Consider the following 19,405-nt stretch of genomic DNA (forward strand, 5'->3'; position numbering starts at 1 on the left):
CGCGCATGTCACTTTCTGTGCAGATGATGCAGACGATGCCAGGTGAAGCTGAACAACGCCACCTACCAGCACGCAGTGGTACTGCTCAGGAAAAATGTCTGGATCCAGTCTGACGCCTGGGATAATTCTAGGGTACAGAATCTGCAGCTAGAAGTCTCTATCAGATACTATGTACAGTGTAAGATGTCTGTGAGGGACAGGTTCCACATTGGACAACAGCTGCAGGCCTTGGATGAGGACTAGGAGGGAGGGAGGTTATGGTCACTGCATGCCCCCGGTTTCACCCACCAACACAACTTAAAAAAATGCCCTTTTCATCATGTGGTACTTCTTTTTAATTTGGTATTATAAGTCCTGTCTTTTTAATTGACTAGGGTTACAATACCAATAGTTTGCAAATTTAAAGTCTAGATGGAGATCTGCTGTTAATTGCAGACTTCCAGCTCTTCATTTGATGGGGTGCAAGGATTCTCCCAAAATGAATGAGGCAAGCTTTTTACACATCCTTGCTAGATTGACATATCAATCACAGCACATATAACTGGTTAGCCCACATCAAACAAATCTGGAATGTGGCTAAATAGGCTACAAAAAAAGATAAATAAACTAGAGTGATGTTCCAGGAGATGGTACTTGGTTACCTTAGCTCTGGCTGCCCACCTGGAGCTAAAGAGGCAGAACCGAACAAATACGAGATAATCATCAATTAATTTCATCCCACTTGTCTACTGCATGTGCTCAGGCCCCGGAACCCTTCAATTATATCAAGATTTCATACCTTCCCATTACTCTTACCCAGCTATTTTGGACTGCACTCATTTGTGCTTTGTTTTAGTACCAGCCGGGCAAGTTACTTACCTTCAGTAACATTATCTGGTAAATATCTAGCTGCAGATTCTTTAATTCCTTACCTTTGAATTACCCAGGCGCCGTACTGGATCTGGAACCTTTTGTTTGACCAGTACCAATTCGTGCGCCATTGGGTGGAGTCAATCGGTTGTGCGGGGCATCGTCAATGTGGGATGTGCTATTAGGGTCACCTATATAGGCGCCACCTAGGCTTGAGGACACATCAGTTAGTTTTTTCACGACTTTCCACGCCAGGAGTGCAGAGCCATGAAATGAACTGACAATTGTTGTCCAAACTAGGGCCCTGAAAGGGATCACCCTAACCCTAGCAAATGGGTCAGCAGAATGGGGAGCATGGGTGAGTGTAAGGAATCTGCAGCTAGATACAGACTCTACCAGATAATGCGTTACCGAAGGTAAGTAACTTGTCCATCTGATAGAGACTTCCAGCTGCAGATTCCTTACCTTTGAATAAATACCCAGGCCATACCATCCTGGCGGTGGGCTGCAGACAAATTTTACAACACTAGGAAGTCCTGCAGGACCCAATGCCAGACATGCCCATCTCTGCGGGCCTGACAGTCTAGGCAGTAATGTTTTGCAAACGTGCAGTGATGCCCATGATGCTGCCTGACATGTCCAGGAACAACACTGCTTGCCAACGCTGTGTTTGCAGCTTTATCCCTGGTGAAATGGGTCCTCAAGACCTCTAGAGGCTGCTTTTTGGCCAGTGATTAGCAAATTGTTCTCCACGAACGACCCTGCGCGAAATGGTTTGATTCTGTACCGCCTGACCTTTCTTTGCACCCACATATCTCACAAAAAGTTGGCTGTCAACCCGGAACTCTTTTGTGCGGTCAAGTAGAACAACAGTTGGTGGGGTTTCTCCTCTTCCTTAGAAGGATGAGGGGGAGCAAAGAAAGAGGACAGGGTGACTGAATGACCAAATTAAATGGGGTCACCACCTTTAAAAGGAAAGAGGCACGGGACCAAAGCATCACTTCATCAGGAAACACTGTGAGATATAGAGGTTTGGATGACAAAGTCTGCAGCTCAGTCACCCTCTTTTTGAGAATTCTAGGCAGAAATGGTATGGGCGGAAAGGTGTACAGGGGGCCTTAATTCCAATGACAACAAAAAGCGTTGGCGAGCACTTGCCGCCTTGGAAACTCCAATGCGCAATACCGTTGACATTGCACGTTCTCTTCGGAGGCGAACAGATCTAACCAAGCCTCTCCCCACTGCTGAAAGAGTCCTTGCGACATCTCTGAATAGAGATGCCACTCATGCTCTGCTAGGCATCGACGGCTGAGTTTGTCGGCCCTGGCGTTCACAGAACCTGCCAGGTGTTGAACCACCCTGCTGTTCCAGCCATGTCCAGAGATGCAGGGCCTCTTGACAAAGGGTTCACGACCCCACACCGTCCTGCTTGTTGCCGTACCACATTGCAGTGGTGTTGTCCGAGAACACCTGCACTACCATCCCCTTGACAGAGGAAAGAAATGCTTTCAATGCTAGCTGGATCACACAGAGCTCCAGCAAGTTCATGTGGATCCCTGAATCTGCCGGAGACAAGAGTCTTCTGTTCTCCATCCCTCCCAGATGGCCGTCCCATCTCAGAAGTGACGCATTTGTCACTACAGGGAAATCTGGTTGGGGAAAGGAGAGGAGACTACCTTTGACCTAGTTGGAGTTCGTAAGCCACAACAACAGGTCTTTTGCAGTTCTCTCTGAAATCCTGACCATGTCAGAGAGATTCCCCGGATGATGCACCCACTGGAACTTCAAGTCCCACTGTAAAACCTGCATATGCCATCTGGTTTTTCTCACCAGCAGGATGCAGGAGGCCATGAGGCCCAGCAGCATCAGAGTTAGTCTCACCGAAACCCAGGATAGAGGCGAAACATCAGTATCATACCCTGAATATCCTAGACTCACTGCTTGGAAGGATAAGCCTGAAAGTTCACTGTGTCCAGAACTGCTCTGAGGAAAGGGAGCATCTGAGAAGGAAACAGGTGCGACTTCATCACATTTATAGTGGACCCCAGCGAATGCAGGAGGTTCTCCGTAGGTTGGAGGTGGGAGATGGCAGCCTGGGGCCAGCTCCCTTTCAACAGCCAGTCGTCAAGGCAGGGAAAGACTGAAACCCCTAACCTGCGCAGATGAGCTGAGACCACTGCCATCACCTTGGTGAACACCCGAGGGGTGCTGGTAAGGCCAAAGGGGAGCAGAGTGAGCAGAAGGTGCTTGCGGCTTCCTTGAACTGCAGGTAATGCCTGTGGGCAGGCAAGATGGGGAAATACGCATCCTGCAAGTCCAACGCTACCAACAAGTCTCCTTGATCTAGGATAGACAAGACCTGAGCCAAAGTGAGCTTCTTAAAGAGATTGACGGTCTGTAGGTCTAGAATAAGGCAAATGCCTTTGTTCTTTTTGGGTCTCAGAAAGTAGCAGGAATAACAACCACTGCCTACATCAGGCAACGGAACCCTTTCTATGGTTCCCTTGGCCAAGAGAGACGTAACTCCCTCTCAGAGCAAAGTCATATGACCCTCCACCAGCTGTTTGTGTGTTGGCGATGTAGGGGGGGGAAAGGATTAGAAGGGGAGGCCCTTCTGAATGATCTGCAAGACCCATGGGGCCAATGTAATGGTCTGCCAGTGGAGGAAATGATGCTGAATTCTCTTTCCAACTGGACAAGCATGGTCATGCAGAATCAAACTAGGAGGGGAGGGAGGCTGCAGCTGCAGGGGCTGGGTGGCAGACGACTTCAAGCTCCCAGACCCTCTAGGTCTGAAGCCACCACGCCCAGGAGCTTGCATAGCTTGGGGAGCTTGAGCAGGACATGTGGTTAGCACAGGGCTGGAGCTGTGGCACGCCCCTTCCATGGCCAGATAAGGGACGAAAGGCAGATTTCTTTCGGGGGTTGCCGAGAGACCCAAGGACTTGGCCGTAGCTCAAGAGTCCTTAAAGCGCTCAAGTGCAGTGTCTTCCTTCTCGCCAAACAAGCTGGTTCCGTCCAAGGGCATGTCCATAACGTTTGCCTGCCCATCCCCCGAAAAGCCAGGTGGTGAACTTTGCTGCATCCCTCTTATCTTTCACTGCTTGGGAGAGGCTGGTCCAGGTCTTTCCCGGGACCTGGGGCCGTATCCCGGTGTGCGAGAGACGGCCCAAAAAGCATGAGGTGTTCACCGACCTCAATGACAGGATGGTGGAAGAAAACATCTTCATCCCATGTTGGTCCAGCCTCTTGGAATCCCTGTCCGGGGGAGCAGAACGCTACATGTTGGGAAGTTGAGGCTTGGACTACCAAGCTCTCAGGGGTGGGGTGTTGGATGAGGAAACTAAGGTCACCCGTTGCTGGGCAACTGTCTTGTTCACAGGAGCCCATGTGCTGGGCTTGGACCAGGTTCCCAGCAAGACATCAGTAAATGCCTCATTAAAGGGCAAAAGGAATTAAAAAGAGAAAGCCCTAGGCTGAAGCACTTTTGTCATTATGTCTTGACATCCACTGGGGAGCAGCTCGAGGCTAAGGACCTCCGCTGCACTCCGCACCACCATTGCATAAGAAGTTCCAACCTCCATAGCCACAGCAGGAGGAGAGAGCAATTCAGAATCTGGAGATGTGTCCGATCCACTGGAATTTCCTAGTTACTCATACCAATCCAATGTGGCTACGGAGGAGGGAGCTTTTTATGCAATGGTGGTACTTTTACCCACCATCATTGCGTTCTTGCCACTGTTCAATTCAGCAATTTATTTCAGTGACAGTAAAGGTAAAATGCCACTTCTTGCTGCATTCTAAGATGAAAATTGAGTTTTGAATAAATTATACACTGACTTAAATGGGAAAGGGTGTGGGACTGCAAACATTCAGGTTACGATGTGATTATAATGAGCTCATTACTTTTGAGAAACTCAAAACCCAACTTCACTTTAGAGAAAGGGACAGGTATCAAAGCGTACAACTTCACCACTACAATTCATGGCTTCTAAAATCACTGGGAGAACTTAGATGACAAAGGGAAGGAGTGTTTATAAGCAATAGAAAAATAAATATGTTTCACATTCATTTGAAGCCTTTGAACAACAAGACCAACAAGAGAGTCTGCCATACGTGAGCAAGTGAGAAGAGGAGGCCCAAAAAGAAATAACATTTTAACTACAAGGTCTGAAGCATTAATGCATCCAAAATAAAGATTCATACATACTGTATGACAGTTAGCATATAATGCAACACATCAGCAAAATCATAACCAGTGAGATAGATTATGGAGGTGATGTGATCAAACAGGTAATTTTTCAATTATCTGATGAAACTGACTGAAAAGCCAGAAATCTTCAAAGATATACTTTGTCATATTAAGGGAACTACTGGCCTGTTCTTGCCTATGCAACGGTTATTGATTCTACTAAATTGCAAAATGGAAACTATAGGAATATTTTAGCAAGCCATCATGTGTTGCTTCATTATGGCATAATAATTACTTAGAAAATACACCTCTAGCTTTAATTTCTGATGACACAGATTATTGGACATAATTTAAGAAAAAATCTCTGTCATCCGTAAATCTGAAAAGTTTGATAGGATTTAGGATCCTTTTTGGTGATAAAGAACGTGATCTCACATTTGCCCCAGTCAGGCAGATATCTGCAACACCAAAGAGTGACTGGAGAAAGTTTCAATCAAGGAGCTTCTGTGGTGAAAGATATCCTCAAAATCTTACTCCTTGCCAGTTACAACGATATAAGCGGATATTTTATAACACTCTGTGAATAACTGAGTGTGCTATTGGTTTATGCCTACTATTAAAAACAACAACAACAACAAAGGCTTACTGTTCTAATAAAGAACTCCTATTGCTCGCTGCTAGTAAATACCCAATAAAAATCACTACTGCAGAAAGAAGACTTCTGCACATTTTGCTGGGGAGGTAGCCATACAATTCCCTTTCCCTTGCCATAACCGAGTACTCTTCATTACCAGATGAAGTAAGGGTTCAGCTATCAAAACTAAAGCAGGCATAACTCTAAAGGTTTACTTCAACAGCTGCATTTTAACCAAAACATGATTTATCCTGGCAGAACCTCATGTTTCTAGAACATGAAAGATTCTGTTTCTTGTTTTCTTTTTATGTTGAATGATGAGTCTCCAAGGTACCAATCACCGAGTTACGTTTGATCATTAGCCTACAAACTATTTTAATAAATGACATCTAAATAATTTATGGAATATTTTAAGCTAACCTCCTTTTTTGGGTTTGTGCACGAGTATATTCTATGAATTTGGCCCACCCTCCCCGAGCTGTTTTCCATTGCATGAAATTCACTTCCATGGCATTTTTATTTACATGATCACATCAGATCAATGAACAGAAAAGGCCCAGCAGAGTGTAGTATTTTCTAATTATTTTGATGTTCAAGGTTTTCAATTATCTTTTTGTTGAACTCCACATCATTACCCATCCACTCTCATTAATACATGAAAAATGTACAAAACACATGGTTTTAATGAGGTCTGACGCCAAATTAGTGTGTATACTTCAGCAACAATTACTAACCGGCCTGTTTTACAGCTGCCTGCAACAATTTACCTTAGGAAACATCGTTTATTGTAGGCAAGCCTCAGTCTAGACGTCCTCTCACTCGTAAAAGTCCAATTTAACTGAGAAAGCCATGTTAAAGTTACTACGTTTTACTGAATCTATGGAAAAATATATGGAAATTATACGGTCCAAAGTGCTGCAAGAAAAAATAACCAAACACTTACCTGAGAGGTAAGCTAATTTTTTCTTCAAGATGGGCAAGATTACTGTAGCGTCCATTTTGCTGTTTCTCACTTACTCCTCTCTGGCGGAAAAGACATAGGAAGACCGAATGAGAACGAATAAGAAAGTAAAGGTTGACACTTTACAAACCAGATGGTGCATGCTAGCCAGGTCTTGGATTAATTGCATTTCAGAGAGCGGAACAAACCAATCTCCATTGCCAGGTGCAAACTATTATTAACATTCCCAAGATTAAAGTCTACCCAAGTGAATGCAGCATCGCGATTCTAGAAGGAGCGTACTTTGGAAGAAAGTTTATTTGGAAAACAGTCGCAACCCTTTTTCGCCATGCTCAACCATGAATACATTTGTGATTAAAGAAATGCAGACACACACTTCTCGTTTCACAATTAGAAGTTGTTAATACTTACGATAGCGAGAGTTTACGGTTTCATGATGACTCACATTCTGCACAATTTAAAATTATATTCCTCAATTAAAAAAAACACCCTATTTACAGAGCAGCTCGCCTTTTCGTTACATAACTATCACCAATGATTTGATACTCAGTAATTAAAATGATCCACATTGAATCAGGTTTATGAAAAGTATACCATATCGAAGAGTTTAGAAATGGGGCATTCAATAACTTTTGGCTAATATAAAACCATATGAAAATGGAAAGAGTATGCAGTTCCTAAGAAAGGAGGGGGTTGGAGATAACCTGAGCCATCTGATGGAAGGATCTGATTGCTCAAGAGCCCTCACACACCCAGAAGGGTGTCATGCTTCATCATCGGGCAGCGGCACTGCAACGCCCAACGGGCCCCACTAGGGGGCTCATTGCCAGAGTTCATTCGTATTTTTTGCAGATGTGAAGGGTGAGGTGCAGTGTTCTGTGTTGTGATGTGAGTACATTGGTGTAACATGAAGACTAAAAGTAACTAATGGATATCCTAATCCTATTTACTAGACAGGAACCCTTGTTATGATTATAATGACACTCGCCATGCCATAAGCAGGTACAATGATCCAAACTGGCTCAGAGTAATCAATAGGATAAAGGTCAACATATTTCTTGCCTATTCAATGTCTACAATGATTAGGGCAATTTGTCAGGACCAAAACCCTAATCTACTCATGAATTGGGTGCCGAAGTGTGAAGGATAATTGTAATCGTGCCCATACTAGCATGTGAATTACAGGACATTTCTCAAATAGACGTCTTTTTCACACACTGTCTTACATTTGGAAGGAAAAAATGTAGAGAAAGACAAGGAGCAATAACACTTGTTCTGCTATTCTGTGTTCCACCAAGTCCCCCAATAAAAGTGGTACCTCACTTGCGTAGGTAGGCCTAATGCCAGCGACAGGAAACGCAACATGGACACATCACACTTTTACATTGAAAACTGATGTGTTTTTTGGAAAGTGTGGCCTCTAGTTCAGCCGGCACCTAAGGAAACCTACCAAACCTGTACATTTCTGAAAACTAGACACCTTTGGGAAACTAAGATGGGGTGACGTGTGGGGCTCTCACCAGCTTCTGTTACCCAGAATCCTTTGCAAACCTCAAAATTTGGTCAAAAAAACACTTTCCCCCCACATTTCAGTGACAGAAAGTTCTGGTATCTGAGAGGAGCCACAGATTTTCTTCCACCCACTGTTCCCACAAGTCTCCCAATAACAATGGTACCTCACTTGTGTGGGTAGGCCTAGTGCCAGTGACAGGAAATGCCCCAAAACACAACATGGACACATCACATTTTCCCACAGAAAACAATGCTGTTTTTTGCTAAGTGCCTATCTGTGAATTTTGGCCTCTAGCTCAGCCGGCACCTAAGGAAATCTACCAAATGTGTGCATTTTTTAAAACTAGACACCTAGGGGAATCCAATATGGGGTGACTTTTGGGGCTCTCACCAGATTCTGTAACCCAGAATCCTTTGCAAACCTCAAAATTTGTCCCCCCAAAAACTTTTTCCTCACATTTCGGTGACAGAAAGTTCTGGAATCTGAGAGGAGCCACAAATTTCCTTCCACCCAGCGCTCCCCCAAGTCTCCCGATAAAAATGGTACCTCCCTTGTGTGGGTAGGCCTAGTGCCTGCAGCAGGAATATGTCACACAACGGTCAATGCTAGTCCTTACATGAGGGCAACTGTTGACCCTGGGGTGATCCATTCCTGACGCAGGCACTAGGTACAGGCACTCAAGAGGGGTAGCGTTTTTATCAGGACAGGTGGGGAAACACTGGTTGGTAGGAATTTTGTGGATCCCAGCATACTTCTGTAATTTGTGTAACAGACACGCAACAGCTTTATGGTTTCCTTGGGGGCGTTTGCCGAGGGGACCGACCCCACCTCCCCCCAAGTGAAAAACCTGGTGTCTAGTGGGGGTTTCCTGGCCCTGTGATTGAGGAAGGTTAGGGAAGGCCTTGTTTGAAAGGGGAGAGCCTCCCCTTTCAAACAAGGCCTTCTCGAACGCCGGGAAGGCCGTTTGGGGCTGTTTTTTTACCCACTGGAGCAGGAAGTGGCCACAAGGCCGCTTCCTGCTCCGGTAAAGAAAACAGATAGTGATGTCAGCGGATGCCACAAAGGGGTGGGTGGGGAGAGACACGGAAGATCTTCAGTGTCTCCCAGGGTATTTTTAAATAAATTAAAAAAGTAATCCCCTCCCTGGTGTCGGCCACGGGTCGTGACCCGTGTGGGCGTCGGTTAATGCCAAAATGACTTTGGATTCTAGGACTTGCCATGCCCCACTGGCCATTTCTGTTGTTCTCTTTCTTTTTCTCTCTCTCGTTCTCATTCTTGCTTTCCACTTGCGCATTCAACTCACCATCTTGCCATCTTCTCCTATGTTGGGATGCAAAGCTCGCAACCACTTCCCTCCTAATTGCCTCTAGAATTACTTCCCCTCCTTCGGCCCTCAGCATCCACCTTTCCCTAGCCCAGCCTTACCCTGTTAGGTTAGTGTGGCACACACAAATATAAATTCACACTAAGGTTCAAGACAAGGTTTTTGTCCCCCTTTTGATATAGGTCTGCTGCAAAAGTGAGCATGCAAAGTGCTGCTGGATAACGGTGAGCCTCAAGGCCGTGTGACAGTTATCGACAAGAGGAAGGGGCAAACATGTAATGTTTGACACACCAAGCCAATCCTAACTTTTTACACACTAGCGCTTTACATTCCGGGAAGTGGCATTTTATAAACTACGAGCTCCCAAGATCAGTTTACACACTGCTGAAGGCTTAAAAGGCAGGAGTGTCTGAGAGTTTGCCACACAGTTGTGACCTCAATTGTGAAATGTTGAAAACTAACTTTGCTTACTTTTATTAACAAATAATTAGGCAGTTCACATAAAAATGTGAAATACGCACCGAGCCACACTGATTAAGAGAACTACCTAAAAATGTACTCCACTAGATATTCAGGACCACCTCTTCAAGATCCGTAATGCGCATACAACAGCACGTCTTTCAAACATTATAAAACAAACTCGCCACATAGGATTGTTTTAACATTTAGCAACGGAACTTCTTTTTCCAGGTTTTCCATCTTCTTTAGTACCCACCTCTCAGTCTCACCAGCCCACTTGCTTCTGCATTCTTTAAGCCATCTCAGTGGGATGATTAGTTTGCAGTGGAAATCTGAGTGACAGTAGCAGGTCACATGTGTAAATACTGAAAAGGTGGACTCAATCTTTCATCATTCAGAGGTCATCGAGTTTTCATTTGCATAATGACAGTCCAAAATAATTAATTCCTCGGTTCTAGTTTAGTGTGCACTTTTTAGGTCTAGCTAGAGAGTTTTAGATCTCTGCCAGAACTTTAAAAATACCTATAAGGGCTTTCAGTGTTTGCATTGGTTGTTGCAATAGCGAAGGCACTAAAAAGATAGTGCCTATCCGGGATTGCACAACAGCGCTTCCTAGGCACAAAGGTTGCCTCTGACAAAGGAGCACAGTGACAAAGGTGCTCTCTGTGACACAGGTGCACAGCTACAGCAGAAACCACATCTAGCACCGCAGCACGGACAACAGGCACACCAGAGCAGCACCCACAGCTGATGCAACAGCAGCAAGCACAGTTGCCACCAAAGCAGAGACAAGAGCAGCGATCACAGTTGCAACCACAGTAATAACAGTTGCCGCATCTGATGTCAAGCTTGGATGGGCACATGGAGCAAAACAATTCGCAGAAACGATGCTTCCTGATCACAAACACATCAGCTACCTGCTGCTGAGGCCAAGCTTTGTTACAATAAAATTCTCATCTTGGAGGAAGCAAATCACAAAGATTCTGGAGCAGAGAGTAATGTAAATGAAACCTTATCTGTAGAGAGGTAAAGAAGCAATATTCCCAAGGTAGAACCAGCAATTGGTGAACTGCCTGGGAACAAAGCTGATCTAGTAGCACAGGGTAGCTCTTTAGGGACAAGTCCATTAAAGAGATAAGTGAGGTATGTCAAAACCTCCAATGTCATCAACAAGGAGCATGCCTTCACAAAAAAATATTTTTCTTGAATCATGTTTTTTGGTTTATCCACTCATCAAGGTGTTATTAACAAGACTCCCAGATTTCTAGGTATCTAGGGTTCAGACGATAATGTCTGTTGCAAGAACAGACTTGAGAAGGCAAAGGAAGGTGATTTCAGAGATTAGAGTACTACTCGCACTGTAAGTGAACCTTAACCCTATTTTCTTTGTAAGAAAAGGAGAAAGTTAAATTAATACTTAGACAAAAGTGACCAGAACGTTAGGTAGTGGAAAAGAACAAGAGTCAGTCAAGGACCGCACACAGTCGGGGGGGGGGGTTAAAAAAAGGCATGACAGCATCCCACAGCAGTTAAAAGATCTTTTTCAGGTACAAACATTAAAAAGAGGAATGCCACGGGACATGATTATCAAAATAAATTAATTATCTATGACAGAATTCTTTGATGCATTACTGGTAGTTTCTATCTTCAAGCTATGCAGCAGGTTCCTGCAACTCAATGGAGGTTGGAGGACGAGTGGGGATAGTGGAGTGACTTTAACAGACAAACCATCAGTCAGTCATCAGCTGTGGTGCATCTGAAACCACTAAGGCAAGAATCTGCCTCCCTGTGAGTGAAAGTGGTATTCTGTTTGCATAACACTATTTCAGTGGCCTATAAAGAATTGGTTGCTGATCTGTTCAAGGCCCTTCCAGAGAGATGTGTTTTTTTGTAAAACATAAAAATGTCTGATGTAAGCCAGTACAAAAACGATTTACTTCTTAGTATTCACAGCAGACACCAAGCACAACTCACAAACCTACATCTCAAAAGATGCTGTTAATCTGATTGAAGACTGGGTTGTGCTCAGGAGCAGCAGAGGTGGCTCTTAATGAACAGACTTGGCTGGTCAACCTTCTTCTTAATTTGATCCTGCACTCTGCATTACAGAGCCTTGTACAGAATCAAAACACAGCATTTAGACAAAAAGAATGTCTTACCGGGAGAATGCTATCGTCTCTCATCATACAAAGGATGACACTCAAGGACAGCTGGACAACATAGATTGGAATACAGGTGCATTTTATGGCCATTTGTATAAGACAGAAAGTAAATCAGGAGAGGTGCACAATGCCTAACAAATACAATAGATAAAAAAAAAGAAATCACATGAAAACTGATTGTCACTCTGTAGTTACAGTTAATATGCCCAAAGACAGGATTTTTGGGGATATTACCCCACTAATAACTTTTCATCCATTTCACGAATCACCACAAACTTTTCCAGACCTATAGCATTTTCTACATTTTGAGATGATGTAAATTGTTATGATGAATTGGTAAGAGAAAAAGGAGTCCCAAAATGAGTTTTTACATCAAATGTATTTTCTATAGACTATTTATATTTAACTTTGCGCAAAAATAGCTGAATGGATCTATATGAAATTTGGCACGATTATACATTGTGGTATAAAGATGATGCTTTTCTGGATACTGCAGTTAAGTAGGGTAAGTATTTTTTAAGGTATAAGGCATTCAAACTTAGTGATATCTGTCACTTGTGGAACTTTTGTAGAATTTCACCCAAAAATTGTGAAATTATCCTAGTACATGGCCATAAATTTATTTAAAAATATATTTAAAAAAATATAAATACATTTCCCTACCTATTTCTTCTTAAATAAAATGGTAATAGGTAGGGCCCTACTACTTACCTACATCTAAGACCCTAACACTGAACACAGCCAAAGTGCAATAAAAATAACATGGCTGCCTTTTTATTCTCCAAAAACAAATTTTCATCGCCATGTACCACAATATACTGTAAAGCTATCAGGGTATACCATGCCCCATAACTAAGGCATATCTGTATTACTCCCTTGCATCACAGATGGTGTTGCATGGGCAACGCAATACTTCAGTCGGATTTACAAAGCACCACAAGGCCACCATATATGGCTGGGAGTAAACTGGAAAAGTTTGAGAAAAGCAAGGCAATGCAATTTGCATTACACTACATACCATAATCTACACTGCTGCTAACTTTCACATATAATCGTAGTCCACGCCACTGTATCCAGCCCACTATACGCTACTCCACTCTGTCACTCCAGTTTACGAGACTACAGTCTATGCTATTACATTCTATGTACTTACACTCTACGCCACTCCACTGGATTCTACTCCACTCTACACCATTCTACTGGATGCCACTCCACCTTACAACACTCCACTGTAAGCCACTCCATTGTACGGTACTCCACTTTACATCACTCCAGTGCATGGCACTCCAAAAAATACAACTCCATAACACGCCACTCCACTGTACGCTACTCTACTATAGACTATTACACTCTACGCCACTTCACTGTACACTACTCTACTATACACTATTACACTCTATGCCACTCCACTGTACACCACTATGCTCTATGCCACCCCACTCTATGCTATTGCACAGTACACAACTCCACTCTATGCCTTTTCCGTGTACGCCAATCTACTGTGTGCCACTCCATTATACACTTCTCAAGTATATGCTATTCCACTGTATGCCACTCCACTCTGTGCTATTCCACTGTATGCCACTTAACTGTATGCTACTCCACTCTACCCTACTCCATTCTACGCTATTCCATTGGACACCACTCTACAGTATGTTACTCCACTGTATGCTGCTATACTCTACCCCGTTCAAGCGTGCGCTACTCCAGTCTACACCACTTCACTGTATGCTACTCCACTATACACGAATCCAGTCTGCACGACTTTAATGAACACCACTACACACTACTTCATTCTATGCTAGTCCATTGGGAGCCACTCCACTGTATACTATTCTATTGTACGCCCCCTCCATTCTAAGCTAGTACACTGTACGCAACTTCAATCTTTGCTCCTCTATTGTAAGGTATTCCACTCTACCCCACTCCACTGTATGTTATCACACTCTACCCCACCCCACAATACATCACTCTAGTCTACACTTCTTAGCTGTACGCCACTCCACTGTATGCCACTCCACTCTATTCTATTTCACTTTACGCCACTCCACTCTATATAACTCCACTTTACTAAACTCGACTACACTCTATGCCACTCTACTAGACTCTATTCCATTCTGTCACCGTATGGTCTACGGTCCAAATTTGCAGTCAACTTTATGCCTGCACACTGTTTCGTACAATACTATACTCTAATCTACGACAGTTTACAACACTGTACGATACAGCACTCTACTTTACTATGCGAGACGCCAGTCCAACTTATAAGTTTCCTTGACTCAACGCTATTTCAATGTATGCCACACCACTCTATGCTAATCCATTGTACCCTACTCCATTCTACGCCACTCCACTCTATGCCACTCCACTGTAAAGTATTCTGCTGTATGCTACTCCACTTTGCGGTACCTCACTACATTGTACGCCCCTCCACTCTCTTTCACTCTATATATCTCCACTCTATAAAAGTCTACCACACTTCATGGCACTCAACAACATTTTACTCCACTCTGCCTCCATACACTCCAGTGTTCAACTCTATACTCCACTCTATGACTGTACACTCCAATGTACAACACTCCATTCCACTATACAACACTTTTCTATAGGACACAGCACTCCACTCTTCTATACAAGACCTCACTTTAATGTATAAGAGTTTACTACCTATGCTACACCAGTACACACCACTTCATGACACTAATACACTCTATTGTATTTTACTTCGCACACCACTCCACTCGACCCTACTGTACGAGACTTTACCTCACTCTACACTACCATACTACAAACCACTCTATGCAGCTTCACTGTTTCACATAATACTGTGCTCTATGCAACTCCACTCTACAACTCTACTACACTGTATGCCACTCTGACACTTTACTTTTGTCTTTAATCCCCTTCACTCCACTCTACGATACTCTAGTACAGTATAGGACACAACTCTTTGCATGTCACTGCACCCCACTTTACTCCACTCTGACACAGTACTCCACTCTACTGCACAACACTCCATGCCTTTGTTCTCTGTAAAACTTGCCAATCGACTCTACGACACTGTACTGTACACCATTCCATAAAAATCAACTAAATTGCATGCCACTCTTCTCCACTGTAGTCTACATCACTTTCCAATACTGCACGACATCCCATACACTCTACAACACGGTATTCCAATTTAGGACACTTTACTCAACTTTATGCAACACCACTCCACTTTACTGCACTCCAAGCTACTGCACTCCAAGCTACTACAGTCTATGACACACCACTCTACTCTATGAGACTTACTCCACTCTACCATACTCCATTCTACTACACTTTATCCCATGCTAAGCCACTGTACTATACTCTGCTTCACTGTCCGACACTCTACTCCACTATATGTAACTTCACTCTACAACACTGTACTACATTGTATGCCATTCAACTCCACTCTACGCCACTGTACTACACTGTATGACACTCGACAACACGCCACTCAACTTATCTCTATGACAGGCCACTCCACTATATGACATTCTACTCTACTGTACTCTACACCACTCGACTTTGCAATTCCCCACTCTAGGACACTATTTCATCATACTTCGCTCTAAAACACTCTACAACAGTCTATGACACCCTACTCTACTGTTCAACACAACTCGTTACACAGTGTTTTCAATGTGTCATATACTTCAGTGTTGTGCAGTAGAGTGGAGGAGAGCCTCGTACAGTGTAGTGTTATACAGTGGAGTTTCATTAGAACACAGTGCATGGCAGAGTGGTGAGTTATACTTAGTGTTGTCTGGTTAGCGAGCTGAAAAGAGTGTGTAATGAGCACTGCTACTTATAATAATTTGAAGGTTGTGGATAAGTTGTAAATGAAAGTTATAACTATAACTAGAATTTTGTGCAGTTTAAACTTGGTTTGTATAGGGAAAAAAGTTTTCCTAACTATTACTAAGCTTTAACCTTTTGTTTTTTTATTTTATATATATATATATATATATATATATATATATACACACACACACACACACACACATACATATATATATACACACCCACACACACACATCTATTTTTTTTTTTTACCTACTGGATATTGGCAGTAGGTAGTTCTAGTTAGGACCTAGCTTCTTTAGAAAAAGTGTTTTTTGACTTGGCTATATCTTTGGTGCTGTTTGATGAATCTGTATGAAATTTTCCAAAAAAAGTGTGTCCAAGGGTCTGGAAAGTTTTAGGGTAATAAGTCAAGCGGGGCCGAGAAAAAAAGACAAGCATTTTCAATACAACGGGTCTTGCATTAGCTCAAGTTAGAGCTATTAGCATTGTAAAGAAAAGAAAAAAACGCAGCGCACGCATCATGTAAAATGCAGTGCAATCACGCTGCGCATAAAATAAACAGATAAAGTAGTCTGGACCCCAGGCTGAAAACATCGAGCCTCGTATGTTTTTAGTAGTTTACCGGTGCTGTGAAGGTGGGCTAAACACCGGAAAAAGCATGATATATGCATGCCTTTCACAAATGAAAGCAAGCAGATTTTAAAAGGCAAGCCCACAAACCAATATAAGTGACTGACGTGACATGGGCGTGGTTTGAAACCCAAAGAGAGATTACAGAATGGACGGAGCGCTTTGTGCTCGCCCATAAAAAGTAAATTTCCAATTTTAATTCAAATAGGGATTTTGAACATTACTATATCCTGAACCACTGGACAGAATTATACCAAATTTGTTACACAGGTAGCTTTTGGTCCAGAAAGCACGCTTTTTGCTATTTGGTGTAAATCTGTTTCAGTAGTTTTTAAAATATTATAGGGAAAAGACATATAGATGTCTAGAGCCGCGGAACACAGCAATCTCTGGCTGAGATATGATTGGCTGGCAACACTTCAACCAGGAAGTGTTAGCAGCCATTTTGGGGCTCTGCTTCAGTCAAGCTGCAGACAAGCACAAAACTGGGCTGAGAGTGAGGACAAAGCAGGGAGAAGGAGAGAAAGGCAAACAGCATAAAATAGGGCTGAGAGCGAGGAGAAGGATTGAGGAGGGAAAGGCAAGCAGCAGGAACGCACAAATCGGGGCTGAGAGCCAGGAGAAAGTAGTGAGAAGAAGCAAAAGGCAAGCAGCAAGCACACACAAAATGGGGCTGAGAGTGAGGAGAAAGCAGTAAGAAGAAGCGAAAGGCAAGCAGCAAGCATGCGCAAAATGGGGCTGAGAGTGAGGAGAAAGCAGTGAGAACGAGCAAAAGGCAAGCAGAAGGCATGCAAAAAACAGGAGCGAGAAGAAAGCAGTAAGAAGAAGGGAAGGGCAAGCAGCGGACAAGCAAAGATCTGGGGGGGTGGGAAGCAAGGAGAAAGCAGTGAGAAGGAGGAAAAGGCAGCTAGCAGGCACACACAAAAAGGGGTTGCATGCACCCACAGAACAGGGCTGAGAGTGAGGAGAAAGCAGTGAGAAGGAGGGAAAGGCAAGCAGCAGGCATGCACAAAATGGGTCTGAGAGCATGGAGAAAGCCGTGAGAAGGAAGGATAAGCAAGCAACAAGCAGCACAAAATGGGGCTGAGAGCATGGAGAAAGCAGTGAGAAGGAGGAAAAGGCAGCTAGCAGGCACACACAAAAAGGGGTTGCATGCACCCACAGAACAGGGCTGAGAGTGAGGAGAAAGCACTACAAAGGAGGGAAATGCAAGCAGCAGGCAGCACAAAACGGGGCTGAGAGCAAGGAGAAAACAGTGAGAAGAAGGGAAAGGCAAGCAGCACGTATGCACAAAACTGGGCTAAGAGTGAGGAGAAAGCAGCGAGAAGGAAGGAAAGGCAACTGGCAGGCACACACAAAACGGGGCTTAGAGTGTGGAGACAGCAGTGGGGATGGAACGGCATGCAGCAGGCACACACAAAATGGGACAGAGCTAGAAGAAAGCAATGAGAAGGGGGAAAAGGCAAGCAGCAGGCATGCAAAAAACTGAGGGGGGTAAGAAGGAGAAAGCAGTGAGAATGAGAGAAAGGCAAGCAACAGGCAGCACTAAATGGGACTTAGTGCAAGAAGAGAGCAGTGAGAAGGAGGGGCAGTCAAGGGGCAGGCACGCACAAAATGGGGCTGAAAGCAAGGAGAAAGCAGTGGGAACAAGCGAAAGTCAAGCAGCAGGCACAGACAACACCCCCAATTTTGTATGCCTTCTCCTTGCTCTTTCTTCGAAGGCTGTGCACGGCGTGTGGTTGGATGCAAGCACAGGGTTGGATGCCTGCGGAGGCTTGGCCGCAGGGCCTGGCCACAAGCCAGGCCCTGCTGTTAACCCCCTTGGTGCATTAAAAAAAAAAACATAGAACTTCACAGAGACAACAAAGGTTAAAGGTATGTTATAGTTAAGAACTAGAATGTAAAATCTTTTTAGAAATTCACTTAAAAAAAAAAATCAAAGGTTACAGAGATGTTATAGTTGGGAAATAGAGTTAAAACACACTCACAAATTCACTAAAATACCTAAGGTTGAAAGGACGATATAGTTAGGAAATAGAATTTTAAAAAACTTAGGAGTTCACTGAAGAAGCCGAGGGTTACAGGGGTGTTTTAGTTAGGAAATTGAATGAAAAAACAAACTTAGAAATTCACTAAAAAAAAAAAGGTTACAGGAGCGTTATAGTAAGGAAATAGATTTTAAAAAATCTTAGAAATTTGACTAAGAAAAAAACCCCAAAGATTACAGGGGCATTATAGTTAGGAAATAGAATAGAAAACCTTATAAACACACTAAAAAAAAAAATACATAAAAAAAAAAAGAGAGGTTACATGGATGTTATAGTTAGGTACTGAATTTACTCCCACAATTATAGAAATTCAGCTGTTAGAATTACCAGTCCTAACTATTACTTACGCTCCCGCAATGCACTACTTATGACCTCACATATTACATAACTCATAACATGGTCAGTGACATCACTGGTGACATCACTCATGACATCATCCAGTCTGTGTGTGTAAAAAAGGTTTACATAAGTTGAAGATACGTCTTGAGGTATGCAATAAGTTAAATTAGTAGTCTTTCAGAGGTACTGATCAGTGACAGTATTTGTAATGCACATCATCTGAGTGGATATGTGTGTGTCTGGATTTGTATGTGAGTGGTTGTGTGAGTGGCTGTACAGTTGGGTGACTGGCTGCGTCAGTAGCTGTTTTATTGAGTGAGTGAGTTTCTCTGTAGTTGTATGGGTAAACAAATCAGCATCAAATTCACAAACCCTGAGCATGTTTAAATTTCTGTTGCTAGGTCTTTCAGCCCTTCCCTCCGTTTCACTACACTGGTACTATATTTAGGGGTTGTAATGG

The 19,405-nt window shown here is 43.4% G+C and overlaps 1 protein-coding gene across 3 annotated transcripts in view; it reads right to left on the minus strand.

Moving 5' to 3' along the window:
- Positions 1-19,405, minus strand: part of SESTD1 (SEC14 and spectrin domain containing 1) — a 355,047-nt gene that overhangs the window by 319,669 nt on the left and 15,973 nt on the right. For all 3 annotated transcript variants that reach the window (XM_069225441.1, XM_069225439.1, XM_069225440.1), the window contains exon 2: positions 6,619-6,698. In XM_069225441.1, the coding sequence (XP_069081542.1) occupies positions 6,619-6,673 (55 nt within the window). In that variant the 5' untranslated portion in view covers positions 6,674-6,698. The remainder of the gene's footprint in view (positions 1-6,618; positions 6,699-19,405) is intronic.

This window comes from Pleurodeles waltl, chromosome 3_1 (genome assembly GCF_031143425.1).
Source record: "Pleurodeles waltl isolate 20211129_DDA chromosome 3_1, aPleWal1.hap1.20221129, whole genome shotgun sequence".
In the NCBI taxonomy this organism is placed as follows: Eukaryota; Metazoa; Chordata; class Amphibia; order Caudata; family Salamandridae; genus Pleurodeles; species Pleurodeles waltl.